This window comes from Cavia porcellus, unplaced genomic scaffold, assembly GCF_034190915.1.
Source record: "Cavia porcellus strain 051 isolate PalLab524CR breed Dunkin Hartley unplaced genomic scaffold, mCavPor4.1 scaffold_16, whole genome shotgun sequence".
Classification (NCBI taxonomy): domain Eukaryota; kingdom Metazoa; phylum Chordata; class Mammalia; order Rodentia; family Caviidae; genus Cavia; species Cavia porcellus.
The window spans coordinates 49972138-49989050 of NW_026947499.1; the positions used below are offsets into that span (position 1 = coordinate 49972138).

General features: G+C 46.0%; 1 protein-coding gene and 1 non-coding gene across 5 annotated transcripts in view; both read left to right on the forward strand.

Moving 5' to 3' along the window:
• The window catches only part of Eef2k (eukaryotic elongation factor 2 kinase), a 57501-nt gene that overhangs the window by 32259 nt on the left and 8329 nt on the right, over positions 1-16913 (forward strand). Inside the window, exons 8-17 of one of the 4 annotated variants that reach the window (XR_010039875.1) lie at positions 300-432; positions 666-793; positions 1431-1632; positions 2961-3028; positions 4550-4627; positions 5564-5626; positions 7800-7934; positions 8094-8282; positions 10564-10710; positions 15330-15454. Coding sequence is in view for 2 of the 4 variants with exons in the window: in XM_003477807.5 (XP_003477855.2) it covers positions 300-432; positions 666-793; positions 1431-1632; positions 2961-3028; positions 4550-4627; positions 5564-5626; positions 7800-7934; positions 8094-8282; positions 15330-15454 (1121 nt within the window). In the remaining 2 variants the exon portion in view is untranslated. Of the gene's footprint in view, positions 1-299; positions 433-665; positions 794-1430; positions 1633-2960; positions 3029-4549; positions 4628-5563; positions 5627-7799; positions 7935-8093; positions 8283-10563; positions 10715-15329; positions 15455-16913 lie in introns of those variants that run through there. The other 3 variants (XM_013141897.3, XM_003477807.5, XR_010039876.1) reach the window with 3 other exon arrangements.
• LOC111754070 (U6 spliceosomal RNA) lies at positions 11556-11659 on the forward strand. The gene has a single exon (XR_002788797.1). It is a non-coding gene; the product is annotated as a U6 spliceosomal RNA (small nuclear RNA).

Here is a 16913-nt window from a genome sequence, read left to right on the forward strand (position 1 = left end):
CTTGGAGCATTCTAAAGGAAAGTCTGTATCGGGACACTGTCACCTAGTACCAGCTTCTATCAGCAGACTTTGGTGGCCAGCAGACCTGTGCCCCTGTGGAACTAAACAAGCCTCCTTTCTTTGTGTTTTCTTCTGTGTGATTCCTCCTATGGAGAAAAACCCCCCAACACAAGTAAACTTGGGATGTTGTGACTCTTGGCACGGGCTGGCCAGCGTCTGCACAGCCCATAGCCTGATCTCTTGCAGTCACCTTTCTTCAATTGTTTGTGTGTGTGTGTGTGTGTGTCCTCCCTCCCTAGGCCTTCAGCCACTTCACGTTTGAACGTTCCGGCCATCAACTGATTGTGGTAGACATTCAGGGTGTGGGTGACCTCTATACTGATCCACAGATTCACACTGAGACAGGCACAGACTTTGGAGATGGCAACCTAGGTAAGAGGGGGAAGCCAGCCAGTTTTCATGAAGACCACGCTTTCCACTAACACCTGCATGTTCTTTGTACACCCAAGGGAGCAAGCGAGACCATGCATGGGACTTCCCGAGTTCATCAAGATGGGAGTCTGGGGTGTCTAACCCCCGTTTCAGCTCAGCATGTTTCTGTCTACCTTGGACATGTTTCTGTTGCCTCCCCTGTTGTTATTTAAACACCCTTGTTCTGTCCCCAGGTGTCCGGGGCATGGCTCTTTTCTTCTACTCTCATGCCTGCAACCAGATTTGCAAGAGCATGGGCCTGGCTCCTTTTGACCTCTCGCCACGGGAGCAAGACACAGTGAATCAGAACACCAAGCTACTGGTGGGTATCCTGTAGAAACCCACTCAGACCTGCTGCTCCATTTGCCACCCAGAAATGTTTAATGGAGGATTATCAGAACTGGAAAGATCCATCCCATTTGTGCCTCACCCTGAACACTCCCAACTCAGCACACTGAGTCCTCTGGCTTCATAACAGATACTGGCATCTGGTTGAGTTGGGTTTATTTGTGCCAGGTGAAGAGAACAAGCAGGTAGAAAAGTGAGAGGAGTGTGGTATGTGATTGTGTAGTACCTTGGCAATAGACTTGACGTAGACTTGGTTCCCTGGGCATCTTGCTGTGTGCAAGGTGGGATTACTCCACCTTGCTTCATGGACCAGATGCAGGATTAGTACAGGCCATGACTAGCTTGGGATTCTGGATATGTACTGGGATGCATTCTCCAGCTAGATGCTGTAAGCGTGGCCAGCATGCTGGCTAGTAGATCTTGGAGCTCCATTCCATGTGCCTCTTCTTGGATACTGTAGGGTTAATCCTGCTGACTTTTCGTGCTGAGGTTTTCTGTTATGTATGTCTACACAGCTGAAAGGGCTTCAGTGTTAGAAGCAACAACAAAAAGAACCCTTCATTCCCCCAGAGGATGCCTAAATGACGCAAATATCCTGTTAACGTCCCCAGCAATCAGCTAAGACCATGTTGAGAGGAACAGAGGAGAAGTGTGGAAGTCCCCGAGTGAGGACCTTCTCTGCCAGCCGGCCCCCGCTGCTCCTCCGCCTCTCAGAGAACTCTGGAGATGAGAACATGAGCGATGTGACCGTCGACTCTCTCTCTCCCTCCCCTTCGTCAGCCACCCCACAGAGTCACAAACTGGACCACCTCCGTGAGTGATGGTTTGGCCCTCTGGTCATTTTGAGGGAGGGGACAGGTGTCAGTAGAGCTGGGTGAAACTGGCTTTCATTCCTGTTAGAAAAATCAGCCAAGGGCCGGGGGGTGCAGCTCCGCAGCGTAAGCGCCTGCTTGGCAAGTGTGAAGTCGTGAGTTCAATCCCCAGTACCAAAAAAAAAAAAAAAAGCCAAAAGACTCATGGCTGTGGTGGTTTTATGGGGGGAGTTGTTTGAATAAACTTTTAAGATACAGGTTGTCCACAAGTTTTAAAAACAGCCTCTATTATAAAAAACAAGATAACATTTTTCATTGTGCTTTATGAAACTAGCCAACTTTTATACAGAAATTGACAGAATACCAAAGAAGAAAATGATATGCCAAATACAGGCATGTGCCACCATCCCTGGCTATAGTTTTGCCTTTCTTGGTCAGTTATTTAAAAATGTAAAATTAGTTCCTACGTCTCTCTCCCTCTCTTTCCTCTCTCTCTTTCTCCCTGTTTTCCTTCTTCCCGCTGTCTGTCTATCTCTCTCTGTCTCTCTCTGTGTCTTTCTCTCACCCTTTTTTGTCCTTCTCGCTGTCTGTCTGTCTGTCTGTCTGTCTCTCACAGTATCAAAGTCAGGGCCTTGTATCTGCCAAGCATATTCTGTCATAGAGCTATACCCTCAGCCCCCATTCCTACTAACTTCATGGGAAGGTAGCAACATAGATGCGATTCAGGAGAGCTTAAGGCAGAGGCAAAACTAGAGAATTACCAGGAGAGGAAGCCAGCTGAGGTGCTTCTGTTGGGTCCCAAGTGCACAAGTAACTTTTCTTCCTTCACAACTGTACTTTTTTGTTTTTTGCTTTTTTTGAGACAGGGTCTTGCTCTGTAGTCCAGGCTGATCTTAAACTCACTATGTAGCCCGGTCTGGCCTTGAACTCACAGCAGTCTGCCTGCCTCAGCCTCCTGAGTGCTTTATTCAGATCCAGGCATGTAGATAAGCACATTACCCATTTAATTACATTATGACACTTGAGGAGGCACAAGGTAAAGTCACTTGTTCAGCAAGTGGCAGTCTTAGAATAAGTGCTCAAAAAAGAAAAATCCCCTAGGGGCACACAAGTCCCCTAGGGGCAGACAGCATTCTCTCATTTTGTGCCTTTTCTTTTTGAGGGCCAGGGATTTAGCTCAGTGGGGTAACTGCCTGCCTGGTAAGCACAAGGTCATGAGTTAGATCCCCAGTACCAATAAATAAATAACAATAAAAATTGAAAATAAAGGCTTGGTGAGTCCTGTGACTGTTCAGCAGTGGAGTCAGCTCATTTTCTCTCTCCATCCAGATTGGCCGGTATTTGGTGACCTTGATAACATGGCGCCCAGAGACCACGAGTGTCTGGACAACCATCGGGTGAGAGAGGGGAGGCAAACTTCAGGTTCCAGCCCCTGGCAGGGTGGGAGGAGTGGATTCTTTCCAGGAATTGAGGGCCAACCTAGATTCAGGTAGGCAGCCCTGCTCAGGTATCCCTGGGTACTCAGAAGGGCACAGCTGTATCTCAGCCTCTTGCCCAAGGCAGAGCTTTGCTAGGAAGAGCTCAGTCCACCACAGTGCTGGAGATGGTTAAGGAAGAAGTGTTCTAAACCAGCACCAGTGCCACCTTCCAGTAAATGCCAGGCTCAGGCCTGGGTTTGCTTTGGCCATGCACATGTAGTCAGCTGACTCCTGGCACCCTGTACAGAGTGCGAGGTGTGAGACACAGTACAGATGCTCTGCAGCTGGATGGACAGAATGTTTTCTGCAGCTTAAGTTTGACCCTGTGGTGATAAACTAAAGGCATGGTGTTTATATTCACTTTAGTGAATACTGTGACATCAAGTTAAAAATGTATAAACGAATAGACCTAGTAGAAAAGTCATGCTTGTAGATGCTACCATTGCGCTTTATGTTGTATTCCCGGATTGTGTCAAATACTCAAGTTCACTTTTTTTCCTACTTTGAGACAGTGTCTTGCTAAGTCACTAAATTAATAAGGGTAGACTTGAGCTTGTGATTCTCCTGCCTCAGCCTCCTGGCCGAAGTGATATTTTAACTTCTTTAAAAAAATTAAAACTCAAGGGCTGGGGATTTTGCTCAGTGGTGCAGTTCCTGCCTGGTAAACATGAAATCCTGAGTTTGATTCCCAGTACAAATAAATAAATAACTTTAGAGTTGACAGAGTTGAGGGGAAAGGATATGGGAGTTTATCTTAGCATTCTTGACTTTTATTTGTTGAAATACTTCTTCAAAGAAAGAAGGAAGAAAATAAATGTGTTAGGTGTCTAATGATACCATTGCATGCAGATCTAGGCAGAATCCCAAGTTAGCAGGCAGAAGCTTTAAAGGTTCTGAATGAAGCCTGGTTTTCTTTCAGAACAGAACTCTTATCTAGAAGGTAAAGAATATGTTCAGGAGGTGTGTGCAGTTGTGGTAGAGGGCTTCATTGTAGTAAATATAATTCCCGGTGCTGTATTTTTGTATGTGGGTCATAGCCCTTAAACGATGCTTCATTTTCTGCCCATGAAGCGGGTGGAGTATTGTTAATACCCATGCCCACGTGACACAAGGAGTGTGACACCTCCTTTCATTCTCACTGGGCTTTAATGGAGGCATTAAAAATGAATCCCATGGCTGAGAAAACTAAAGCTCAGAGAGGCTGAACAACTGCGCAGGTCACAGCTGGCGAGTAACCAAGGTAAAGTTCATGCCCAGGCCTCCTGGCAGTTTCCACGGCGTTATACAGTTCTCGGTCTCCAGCCCAGCAAGGCCTAGGAGGAAGATGGTAAGTAGGGTGATAAGACACAGGAAAGAAAGCAGATGACTGAGAAGTCCAAATGTCACTGCCTTCGGGTAGTTAGAGGATCCCTAGAACCTGAGATCATCTTGTTTCCACAGGACTCTGAGACCAGTGGAGATAGTGGATTCCCCAGTGAGAGGAGGGGTGAGCTGGATGACCCTGAGCCCCAAGACCACGTAAGCTCCCCACCCCAGGCAACGTGATCAGAGTTCCTATTGCCTCAGTTGTCCTCCAAAAAGAATGAAAAACTAGAAGGGTGCCAGGCATGGTGGCGTATGCCTGTAATCCCAGCCCTTGGGAGGCTGAGGGAGAAGGATTACCATGAATTCGAGGCCAGTCTGGGCAGTACAGTGAGTTCATGGCCAGCCTGCACTACATAGTGAGACCCTGCCTCAAAAAAAAAAGCTAGCAGAATGAAGTTATGTCAGGGGAAACTAAGGAGATTTTTTTTTCCCAATGAGAATGAATGCAGGGAGGACAGTAAAGCAGGGCGATGTGCACCAGGAAGCGGACGGGTGTGGAGAGATGGGTACAAGTTTGAAATGGTGCACAGATCTTACAGTGAAGTGGGAGCTCTTGGCTGCTGAGGAGAGGGTGTGGAGTATTAGGTGAGACCAGTATTTGTGCAGGTAGCTGGGCCACCTCAGAGGCACACAATCCTGGCAGCCTCAGGTCAAGGCTCCAGAGTATCAGCGTTCAGAGCCTTCACCATGTGCCAAAGTTGAGGCTGTGTATCAAGGCCTTTTTGCTAGGAAGCCCTTGGTCCCAGCTATGTGACTGTGAATAGCAAGCAAGCAGGAGAAGCTTTGGTGAGAGGGAGACTGGCGCACCATTTCCCCAGGGGTGCTGCGCAGGCTCCTGAGGCTTTGGGCTGGATCCACCTCTTCCGGCTGGGAGAGGAAAGGGAGGACTGCATCCATGCCGGTGCCTCATACTTACCTACCCAGCAGCCCTTCGCCTTGGCAGATGAGGGTTTCAGCTTTACCTGGGGAGCATCCCGGGAAGTGGGGCTCTGAGGAGGGTCAGCTGTGTATGGTGCTGTGGACCAGTTTGCAGGGGAGGTTCCTGGAAGGAGGTCCTCCCTTAGATGCTCCATCTCTGCTTCCACTCAGGGTCACTTGAACGGCAGACGGAGGTCAGAGTCTGATGAAGACAGCCTGGGCAGTGCCGGACGGGTAATGTGCCCCTATAAGCCCTACTCACACCTCTTGCTGGCCTTTCCTGGGCTCTGGTACTGTTTCTCCTCTCTCATGTTACTGCTGCCTGTCTGTCCACCTTGCACATGTCTATTTTGCACAGGACCAAATTTGAGATCCTGTCCTGGGCCAGGTGCTGGGGCTGTAGGGTGAATTAAAGATTTGGTCATGAGGGGAGATGACAGTGATAGCTACTGTTATGCGTTAAAGTACTTGACTCGGAGGCGCCTCAGAGAATTAATTTATGCCTGCAAGCAGCCACTGAGATAGACTGTTGTTATTCAACCCCCTCACATACTTTCTTTTCTTGTAGTACTGGGGATCAAACACAGTATTACTTTGCCACTGGGGGATATGCGCAGCCAACCACCTGCCTTCTCTCTCTCTCTCTTTCTCCCCTCTCTCCACCCTCCTTCTTTCTTTTTTTTGATATGTTCTCACTAAGTAGCCCAGGCTGGCCTTGAACTCAGGATTCTCCTGCCTCAGCCAAGTCCCTGGGATTACAAGTGTGTGCCACCATGCCCAATTTTTGCATTCCTATTTTATGTTTGTGAAAACTAAAATCCTAGCCAGGCGTAGTGGCACACGCCTGTAATCCCAGTGCTGAGTGGGCAAAGGCAAGAGGATCACCGTGAGTTTGAGCCCAGCCTCAACTACATAAATGAGTTGAAGGACAGGCTGTACTAAAAAACAAGCAAGCAAAAATCCTAGGCAGCTTTCCTGAATTATCAGCTAGTCTAGGTTGATTATTCCTTATTGAAAATGTTGGGACTTCAGCTATCTGGGCTTCAGATGTTTTTTGATTTTCAAATACTTGCATATACATTATGAAATAAATTGAGGGTGGGACCCAAATCTAAAGATGGAATTGGTTTATGTTTCATGTACACCTTAGATACATTGCCTAGCCAGAAATGTAGTTCAGTGGCACAGAACCTGCTTGGCAAGCACAAGGTCCTGAGTTCAATTCCCAGTACCCCCCCCCCCACCTGCCAAAGACACATAGCTAAAGACAATTTATACATTACTTTTTTTTTGTCTTTTTTCCTTTTTATCAGTACCGGAGATTGAACTCACAACCGCCTGCTTGTAAGGCAGGCGCTTATGCCGCTGAGCTAAAACCCCAGCCCCAATTTTATACATTACTTTTAACCTACCTGGTTTTGATCAAGGCCTGTACCATGAGGTCAGTGTGTAGTTTTCTACTTGCAATGTCACGCTGATACTCAAAACATTTTGGATTTTGGAGCTTTTCAGGTTTTGGGTTTTCAGGTTGGGGATGCTCAGCCTATATTATAATAAATACAGTATCTCAGATGATGACTGGCATCTGGAAAATCTGGGAAAGACAAGCCCTGCACCCCACAGGCTCTTCTCTAGCTGACTCCCGAATGCCTCACACTTCACCCGCTCTGAGCCTTTGCTAAGATTTTTCCATCTGTTAGATGCTTCCTCCTCCTCTTACTGTACTTCCTGTAGATGCCTTCCCTCACCTGCCCAGCAGACTTGACTCTTGGTCCTCTCACAGTGCTGTCCAGGACTCAGAGCTATTTCTCAGTTGGGTTGGGGGGCTCCTCAGCCTGGAGTGGGGTGGGATTGCTCAGCAGCAGCACGTTGCTGTTCTGACTTGGAGTGTTCTTTGTAGTGGACATGCCTTGTGTGTCATAGGATGTTCAGCAGACACGTGTGCAAAAGCACAGAGCCACCTGGTCATGTTCTGCGAGAACCTTGGACAGGGCATCTTTGACTGGGATCTTTGACTGCTTTCTAAACCTACTCCTTCAGATACTCAGCTGATATCATGTGGATTCTCCTGGTTGATTCATATAGCAAAGCAAGTGGGTTTGCTAAAGCCTGACTTTTTAGTGTCTTGAATGGGGAGCTGGAAAAGGAGAGGCCTAGGTTGAGAGATGAGGGAAAATGCTTCTCTCAGCTGTTGTAGTCCCTTCTGCTAGTTGTGTGTCTTGGTGCTGCAGTCTCTCTGCACCCATGAGCTACTGGCATGTAAATGACTAAAATTGAAGGCAACAAACTTAGACACTGACAATTTGCTTCTCCTCTCATCAGCAAGGCTCCTCTGCAACAGAGAGTCCCTGCCCAGCCATGCATTTGTCAGGCCATAAACTCCCCCTGCCCGATTTGTCTCTCTTAGGTCTGTGTGGAGAAGTGGAACCTCCTCAACCCCTCCCGCCTCCACCTGCCAAGGCCTTCAGCTGTGGCCCTGGAAGTAGAAAGGCTTAACGCTCTGAATCATGAAAAGAAGATTGGAAAGTCTGTTTTGGGGAAGGTATCCGTACTGCCCATTTTGGAGCTCTCCCTGCACTAACCCAGAGCCCCCAGCTCATGTCTTTACTCACTAACCTCCTCCCACAGGCTGGCTGGGCGGCCCCTGGGTGTGGCTTCAGCCTCCCAGACAGCTGGGCCAACACCGCAGTCTGTGTGGCAGGTCCACTTGGCCATGGTGCGCTACCATGAGGGCGGCCGCTTCTGCAAGAAGGATGAGGAGTGGGACCAAGAGTCGGCCATCTTCCACCTGGAACACGCAGCCGACCTGGGCGAGCTGGAGGCCATCGTGGGCCTGGGGCTCATGTACTCACAGCTGCCCCACCACATCCTGGCTGATGTCTCTCTGAAGGTGAGGGGGTGGTGGGGAGGCAGCAGAATGTGAGGGCTCGGCTACTCACTCTATCACTCACCAGCCTTCTTGTCTTGGAGGCTGCTGCCTGTCTCCTGAAAGGGAAGACATACTATACAGTCACTGTGGGCATTGGTTTGGGGCCAGGCACTTTACAGTTAGGGTTTTTTTTTTGTACTGGGAATCAAACTCACAACCTTGCACTTGCCAGGCAGGCGTTTATGCCACTGAGCTAAATCCCCAGCTTTTTTTTTTTTCCTCACAGTTTTTGTTGTTTTTGTATCTTACTTCACAGTTACTTGAAACTAATAGAATTGATCTGTCAGCCAAGCCTGGTGCCTCACATCTATAATCCCAGCTCTCTAGGAAGCTAAGGCAGGAGAATCACAAGTCTGAGTCCAGTCTGGGCAATTTAGTGACACTGTCTCAGAAGAGACAAAAGAGAAAAGTTGTTAGGCATGGAGGTATGTGTCTGTGATGAAGGCTGAGGCTGGAAAGTTACCGCAAATTCAAAGCCATTCTGGGCTCTCTGGTGAATTCAAGGCTGCCCTGAGCTACATAGTGAGACCGTATCTCAGAAAACAAAACAAAAATCAAAGAAAACTTCAAAAATGTGGGAAGGGCTAGGGATGTAGCTAGGTGAAAAGACCGTGAGTTCAATCCCCAGTAACACTTCCGCCGCCACCAAAAAAATCTTTGGAGACGGTATGGGAGGTGGCATCCACATCAGTCACATTTTTAGGCTGTAAAGACAGAGTTTGATGGGGTAAGTAAAAACATTGGTGGAAAAGTGAGAAAGGGGTCTAAATGGGTTTGTTGTGGTACCGGGGGTTGAATTCAGAACCTCATATGTATTCAGCAAGCACTCTACCACTGAGCTACACCCTAGCTTTATTTTTTCTTTCTTAGGGTAGTTTCTTTGTAGGTTGCCCAGGTTGGTCTCCTGCCTCAGTCTTCCAGGTAGCTAGGACTACAACTGACGGGGGTTTTAAGGGTCTGCCCAGCCTCTTCAGTGCCAGCTTTGGCCGTACTCTTAGTGGCTAGAGGAGAGTATGGCGCTTAGTCCATGCTCATTCAGTCACAGAGTGAGATGTCTGAGGTAGATAAAGCCTGAATGAAAGTGACCAGGTGGGCCAAGGGAACTGCGCATGTTTAGGCCCAGAGCTGGAGACAGGATGACAGGGTAGGGGCCAAAAGGTGAGGCTGTGGGGCTAGGACAGTGTCGGAGTTGGGGCTGGAGGGCGGGATCTGAAGCACAAGGATGTGTTGGAAATCGTGTAGGGCTTTCTTCCCTCCTCCATAGGGAGAAAGGACGAGTGGCCAGGATCTCGCAAGGCCTAGCGACTGAGAGCTTCTCCTGGGAGATGTTGAGAGGACATTGGTGGGCATGTCTGTCCTCATCCTCCCCCATCACTTGGGCCAGGGTAGCAGCTGGACAGGACACTGGGCAAGCCTGGGCTCCATGTGGATTCAGACCCTCCTTAGGGCTTGACCACAGCCAGTGACTGCCTGGATCTCAGTGTAAGAAAGAACTCTGAAGTCTTTCATTTAACTTTTTGAATAGGTAGTACACTCATGTGGCTGAAACTTTTTCCATATGAAAATGTTTACAGTAAAACTGTTTTGTCTACTTCCTTCCCTTTCGTTCTCAGTTTAACAAGTAACTGTTTGTTTATTTTTGAGACAGGACTCACTGTGTAGTTCAGGCTGACATTGGGCTCACTTCGTAGCCCAGGCTGCTCTCAACTCAAAACAAGTTTCCTGCCTCAGTCTCCCAAGTGCTGAGATTACAGGCATGTGCCACCATGCCCTGCTGGTTCCATTCTTTTGATATCACAAAAATTGCTGCCAAGAGTAGCCTTGTTGTATACATTCAGTCAAATGTACAGAAGTCATTTTTTGTAGATTGTGAGAATGTCTGTAGAATGTTGGTAGTTTCTTGTGGATCAAACACATTTGGCATGCAGGCAGGGCCTGTCCCACTGCTGGTGTTTTTATTTATTTGTTTAGTAGTGAGGATAGAATGTAGGGCCTTTGCTCTGAGCTACATTCTCTGCCCATTTATTTGAGGTAGGATTTCACTAGGTTGCTAAGTTGCCCAGGCTGAGTTCAAACTTTCAGTCCTCCTGCTTCAGCCTCCCAGAGTTTTGAGACTTAGATGTGTGCCATCAGCCCAGCTCCACAGCTGTTTTTATTTTCCCCTTTAAAGGTTGAGGAACAAGCTTGTTTGGGAGAAGGAATCTTGATTTGTCTCTCCTATGTCTGTGCTTCTTGAAAACAGGCCAAATATATCTCATTCAGTCAACAATAAAATTGAACAGTTGACTTCTGGGAGTACAGAAGGACGACATGCACATACATGCATGTATTACACATTGTGCTGATACAAAGAATATGTAACATATATCTTACAAGCAGCAATAAAACTGTAAGTTTCATATCTTTAATTGATTCTCACAGAATTCTTTCATTGATTTTTCTTTAGAACTCTTGTATGCATCACCAGCCAGTGGTTACAGTTTATGGACAATATAATTCTGACATAAATACTGATTGATATTTTCATGTACTTAAAAGTAAGATGAAGTTGGGCATGGTGGTGCATGCCTGTAATCCCAGAACTCTGTGAGGCTGAGGCAAGAGAATCACAAGTTTCAGCCCAGTCTGGGCAACTTAGCAAGATCTTGTCACAAAATATAAAAGCACTGGTGACCTGACTTCAATCCACAGTACCAGGGGCTGGGGGGAGAAAGCAAAATAACAAAGATTTAGAACCGGAATTTCATTTGCCACAGAAAAGAGCAAATTCTTTCCTGAACTAGATAAATTTGATTGATTGGTTGGTTGGTTGATTGATTGATTTTGGTTTTTTTGAACAGAGTCTTGCTGTATAGTTGAGGCTGGCCTTGAACTTATGGCAGTCCTCCTGCCTCAGCCTCTGGAGTCCTGGGTTTATGGGTGTGGGCCACTATGCTCAGTATGAATCAGATAATAGTTTTATATGCTGGAAAAACATTCCCCCAATTTCCTGTGCTAGTCATAATAGGATATAGACATGACACAGTTAAATTTAATGTGTAGTATTTCTATTTTTTCCATCCATGTCTTTTCTTTTTTGCTTTTTTGGAGACAGGGTCTTGCTATGGTAGTTCAGGCTGGCCTTGAACTCACTAGTACAGGCTGGCCTCGAATTTATGGCAACCCTCCTGCCTTAGCCTCCTGAATACTGAGATCATAGGCGTGTGTCATCACACCCAGCTACCTATTGAGTTTTTGCTTTAGCTGCACACATACTAAAACTGCAAAACCACAGAGATCATTAGCAAGGGCCCCTGCATAAGGATGACATAGAAATTTGTAAAGAGTCTCATATTTTTAGACTGGGGAAGGGAAGGGAAGGAGAGGCTGTTGTAGTGAGTTCAAGGCCAGTCTCAATTACAGAGTGAGACAAGCAAAAAACCAAAAAAATCAATGGGTACTCTTAACTAGACATTTGGCTTCTTGCTTCCCTTGGGGATGTTTAGCAATGCCTGGAGATACTTTTGATTGTCACTACTAATGAAGTGCTGCCAGCATCTGGTGAAAGGATGGAGAAGGGGTCCTGGTGGTATGAATGAAAGGACAGGACGGCCCCACAGAGAAGAATTTGTATAGCACAAAAGACTATAGTTCTGAGATGCAAAAACCCCAGCGTAGACATAAGTAGCCACAAAAGTATAGATCATAGTAAAATTAATTAAGAAGTGATGAGTTTTGAGTATTAATACCTTTGTTTCTGTTTTGGTACCAGGCATCAAACTCATGACCTTGCACTTATCAGGCAGGTGCTTGTGCCACTGAGCTATATCCCCAGTCCTAATACGTTTATCTCTTTTTCCTTTTTTTTTTTTGTCTTTTTCATTTTTATCGGTACCAGGGATCGAACTCACGACTGCCTGCTTGCAAGGCAGGTGCTTATGCCGCTGAGCTAAATCCCCAGCCCCAATACGTTTATCTCTAATGTGATCCGTCTCATTATGTAAGTTTATGTAACTTTTTTTCAGTGATGTGGATCAAACCCAAGGCCTTCTTCATGCTAGGCAGGCACTTTATCACTGCACTGTACCTCCAGCCTGTGATCGAATTTCCAATAATGGCTGTGCTTTTTCACTGATTTGGTAAATTCCTGAAAGTTGAAGTCTATTCTCTAGAGCCTGTTGGAGCCTACTCCTGAATACTGTTGCCTTCCAGCATGGCCCAGCATCTACCTGAGAGTATTACACATGTCAGCTTCTTTGAAGGAATGCCTAGCACAGAGTGCGAGGGACACAGGACCAAGACCAGGACCGTGGGGCATCCCATCTCTATGATTCTCTGACTCTTGGGATTGCAGGCTGTTACTACCCTGCACCCAGCAGTATTATAAAGGGCTTAATAAGTATTCTGTCCTGGAGGTACTACAAGGGACTTTCTCTAATGATCAGACTGGAAACTCCCTCTGGCAGGAGCTGGGTGGCAAAGAGCAGTGTGCTTAGGACAGGACATATGAGAAAAAAGTGAGCTGTTCAAGCCAGCTTTGTGGCTTAGCAAGGAATGATGGCTGTGCACCCTGAGAGGCTACTGGGTGCACTAGAAAGCCCCTCACTCACTTCTCCAGGCCCCTCATTCTCTGGATGTTTTCCTGTTGTCTTGCTATGGCATTCATTTATGCATTTGGTCACACATGGTTTGTGAGCATTCCATATACTCTGAACAATATCTTAGTGTAACCAATGTCCTCCTCCCTCTGGGCTCTTATCCTGAGGATGACAAAGAATGAAGTCCAGGAACACAGCAGTAGGAATAAACCAAGGATAGTTTATAATAAAAAACAAAGAAAAGCTCTTCCTGAGTTCGATCCCTGATACCACACAAAAAAAAAAAAAAAAAAAAAAAAAGAAAAAGAAAAAGAAAAGCTCTTGCTAACTGAAAGGGAAAACACCCAGGAGGCGCCCAAACTTGGGTTTATGAATACTGTGTTGGGCTCTTTTGGTGGGTGTGCAGAAAATGAGACAATGAAACAATGCAGTTGCTGCTTTTACGAGGCTTCTGAGATCAGGAGGAGACTTCCCTTGCATCTTCAGCTGCCCAGGCCGTATCTCAGTTTACCCCAGCCCTTGTCCTTTAAAACAATACGCTGCTGTTTTTAGCTCAGCCTCTGATGTTAGAAGAACAGACATTTCCTGCTTCCCTGCCCTCTAGTTTCCTCGGCTCACTATATTCATAGCAGTGAGGGAGACAGGCAAGGTCCCTGCTCTCATGGAGCAGAATTTTTTGGGTGGAAAAGCTTATTAATACAGGTAATGATGAACAAATAAAGTGCTTCCAGCATAATTAAAAATAACCTTTATTTAAGTATTTTCCTGTGCTAAGTATTGTTCTAAAATGCCTAGAAGAAATAAGTGAATGTCATGAGAGGCTGGAGAAGTTCCTCATGTTAGACACAAATTCTGGCTGCAAGGGAGGCTGGGAAATGTAGTTTTGGGTTGGCTAACCATAGGCCTATCAGAAACATGGCAGGAAGAGCCAGTATGTACGCAGCAGGTAGTCCCTGACAGCTTTTTTGAAGGTTGAGGCACTTCACAGGCCACTGTGAGGGCTTTGGGTTTGTCTCTGAATAAGATAGGAAACTGTGGAGGAGTTTCCAGAAAGTAATGTGATCCAATTTAGGCATTGCAAGCATCTTTCTTGCTGCTGTGAGGTGGATCATGGGGGAGCAGAATGGAAGCAGGAGCCCACCTGTACCACTAGTGGGGAGTCACAATGGTGTAGCACTCTGGAAACCAGCCAGATAGCTCCTCAAAAGCCTAAACATAGCCAGGGATTTAGCTCAGCAGCACAAGCACCTGCATGGCATGCACAAGGTCGTGAGTTTGATCCCCGGTAGCAAAAAAAAAAAAAAAAAAAAAAAAAAAGAAAAGAAAAAACCCAAAAAGCAAAAAATCTAAACAGTCCATGTGGTGGTATACAACTATAATCCCAACAAACTCGGGAAAGCTTTGTAAGTACAAGCCCAACCTGGGAAATTTAGCAGACCCTGCCTGAAAATAAAGTTTTAAAAGAGCTGGAGATACAGCTCAGTGGTAAAGTTATGTGTATGAGGTCCTGGATTCAGTCCCCAAGAACACACACACACTCACACACATGCAGAGGCTTAACACAGTTACATGTGACCACAATTCACTCAAGTAGCTATATGCTCAAGGGAATAAATACATACTAGCCATAAAGTCTAAAGAACAGATGAATAATAAACACAGTGCGATATAGCCTCACAATGGAATATTATTTCATGGGCCAGGGGTTTAGCTGAGTACATAGCGTGTGCCACTGGCTAACATGTGGTCCTGAGTTCAAATCCCGATACTCCTCCAAAATTACTTCATCATAAACAATAAAATTCCAATGCTCATGATGCAATGGATGAACCATGAGAACATCACAGGAAGTCATAGAAACCAGATCTAAAATGCCCCATATTCTATGATTCCATTTATATGAAATATCCAGAATCCACAGGGATAGAACATAAACTGATTTTTGCCTCGGGCTGGATGGAGTGGAGAAATTGAGGGTAGGGAGAGATTGATAGTTAAAGGGAATTGCGGGGGCTGGGGATTTAGCTCAGCGGCGTAAGCGCCTGCCTTGCAAGCAGGCAGTCGTGAGTTCGATCCCTGGTAACGAAAAAAGACAAAAAAAAAAAAAAGAAAAAAAAAATCAAAAGGAATTGCATTTCTTTTTGGGTTGATGAAAGTAGTTTGAAGATTGATTCTAGTGATGATTGCACAATTGCATTATGCTGGGGGTAAGTCTGGGGGTATAGATTACTACAAAGGCCCCGTACTACACACACACACACACACACACACACACACACACACACACTACAGAATTTCTGGCTCAGAATTCTCAAAATTCTAAAAAGTGTGGAGAAGACTGATTGGTAAGATCTTGGTTGTCCCTCTTCCCTTCAAAAATGTTTTTTTTTTTTTTTTGCTTTTTTTCTTCTCCTTTGGCCTATGTTGACAGGAAACGGAAAAAAATAAAACAATAGGATTTAACTACTTATTGAAGGCAGCCAAAGCTGGTGACCGACAATCCATGATCCTTGTGGCACGAGCTTTTGACACCGGCCAGAACCTCAGCCCCGACAGGTACTGTGGCTGTCGCTCGGGAGGAGCTGGTAGAAGTGCGGGCTGTAGTGGGGCCTCCCTTTCGGTATCAGGACAGACATGGGTTCCAGTCTTAGCTCCAGCCATTACCAGTCCAGTGACCAGGGTCAAGTTAGTTTACCTCCGGGGACCCGGTTTCTTCATTTCATCAAAGGAAAATGATTATAGTCTGTCTCCTGGATAGTTCCATGACAGAATTCCTAGAATTCGCATAGCACCCGTAAAGTATATAGTGTTAGCCACTATCTTTAAGGATTTGCCTGAGGAAAAAATCTGATGCATCAGGTTCAGAGTAGTATCCCTTGGTTGCAGGAGTTCAGATGGTTTTAATTGACTCCTCCTATTTTTGTTTTATTTCTGTCAAGAAAGCAGGGCCAGAAAGGAAGCAAATGCCAGGGTGAGTTTTCTGCAGTGGTTTTGAGACTCCTGGAGTGTCCATACTTTTCATTTATCCACCAGGCTGAGATGTCAGGGGTGGTGCCTGTGGCGGGAGGAGAGGAAGGTGGCCCAGCTTCACCCTGGCTCCTTGTTTTGGCCAGTAGGAGATCTGGAGGAACTCCTAACATGTATCAGATCCTACTGGGTAACAGCAATGCTTCTTACCCTTGGAAACCACTTGCAGTGTGTGCCTTGACCTCAGTGAGAACAGGCATCAGATCACCTGCATTCTTGTGTTCCAGGGCTCTGCACAGGATCTGACTTAGTGGTTGTTGGAATGAGTGGACATCTCTATGGTACACAAAGTGGGTATTTGGGGTCCCATTTAATGGCTGACTAAATTCTAGTTCTGGGAAGTGGAGACTTGCCTATGATCAAATACAGACTTGCCTATGATCAAATACAGGTTGAGTATCCCTTACTCCAAATATTTAGGACCAGAAATATTTCCAATTTGGGTTTTTTTTTTTCAGATTTTAGCATATTTGCATTTACAAATGAGGTATCTTGGGGATGAAATCCAGATCTGGATGTGAAACATAAATTCATTTATGTTTGATACACACCTTAGATACATACCCTGGAGGTAGTTTTGTGTGATACTTTAGTACACCTGCAGTGTGACTTCAGCCTACTATCACAGGAAATCAGATGTGGAAATTCCATATATTAGGTCACCTTAGCACTCTGAGTTTGGACCTTTTTGGGTTTTCGATTTTCAGATTAGGGATCCACAACCTGTCCTAGTAAGTGGAAACTTAGGTCTTTTCATCCTGCATCTGATATAGTCTCTATTCACCTGCCTCCCAGCAGACTTAGACCTACACTGACATGGAGGGAAGATAAACAGAAAAAAACTGATGTGATTGTATCAGATCAAATGCCAATGTATGTGGTTGGTGCCCATTGAGTGCCCTGGAAAAATAGGCATGCATAGTGGAGGGTGGAACTGGGCACTGAATATTTACACCTAAAATCCCTGAGAAGGCTTTCCTAGCTGTGC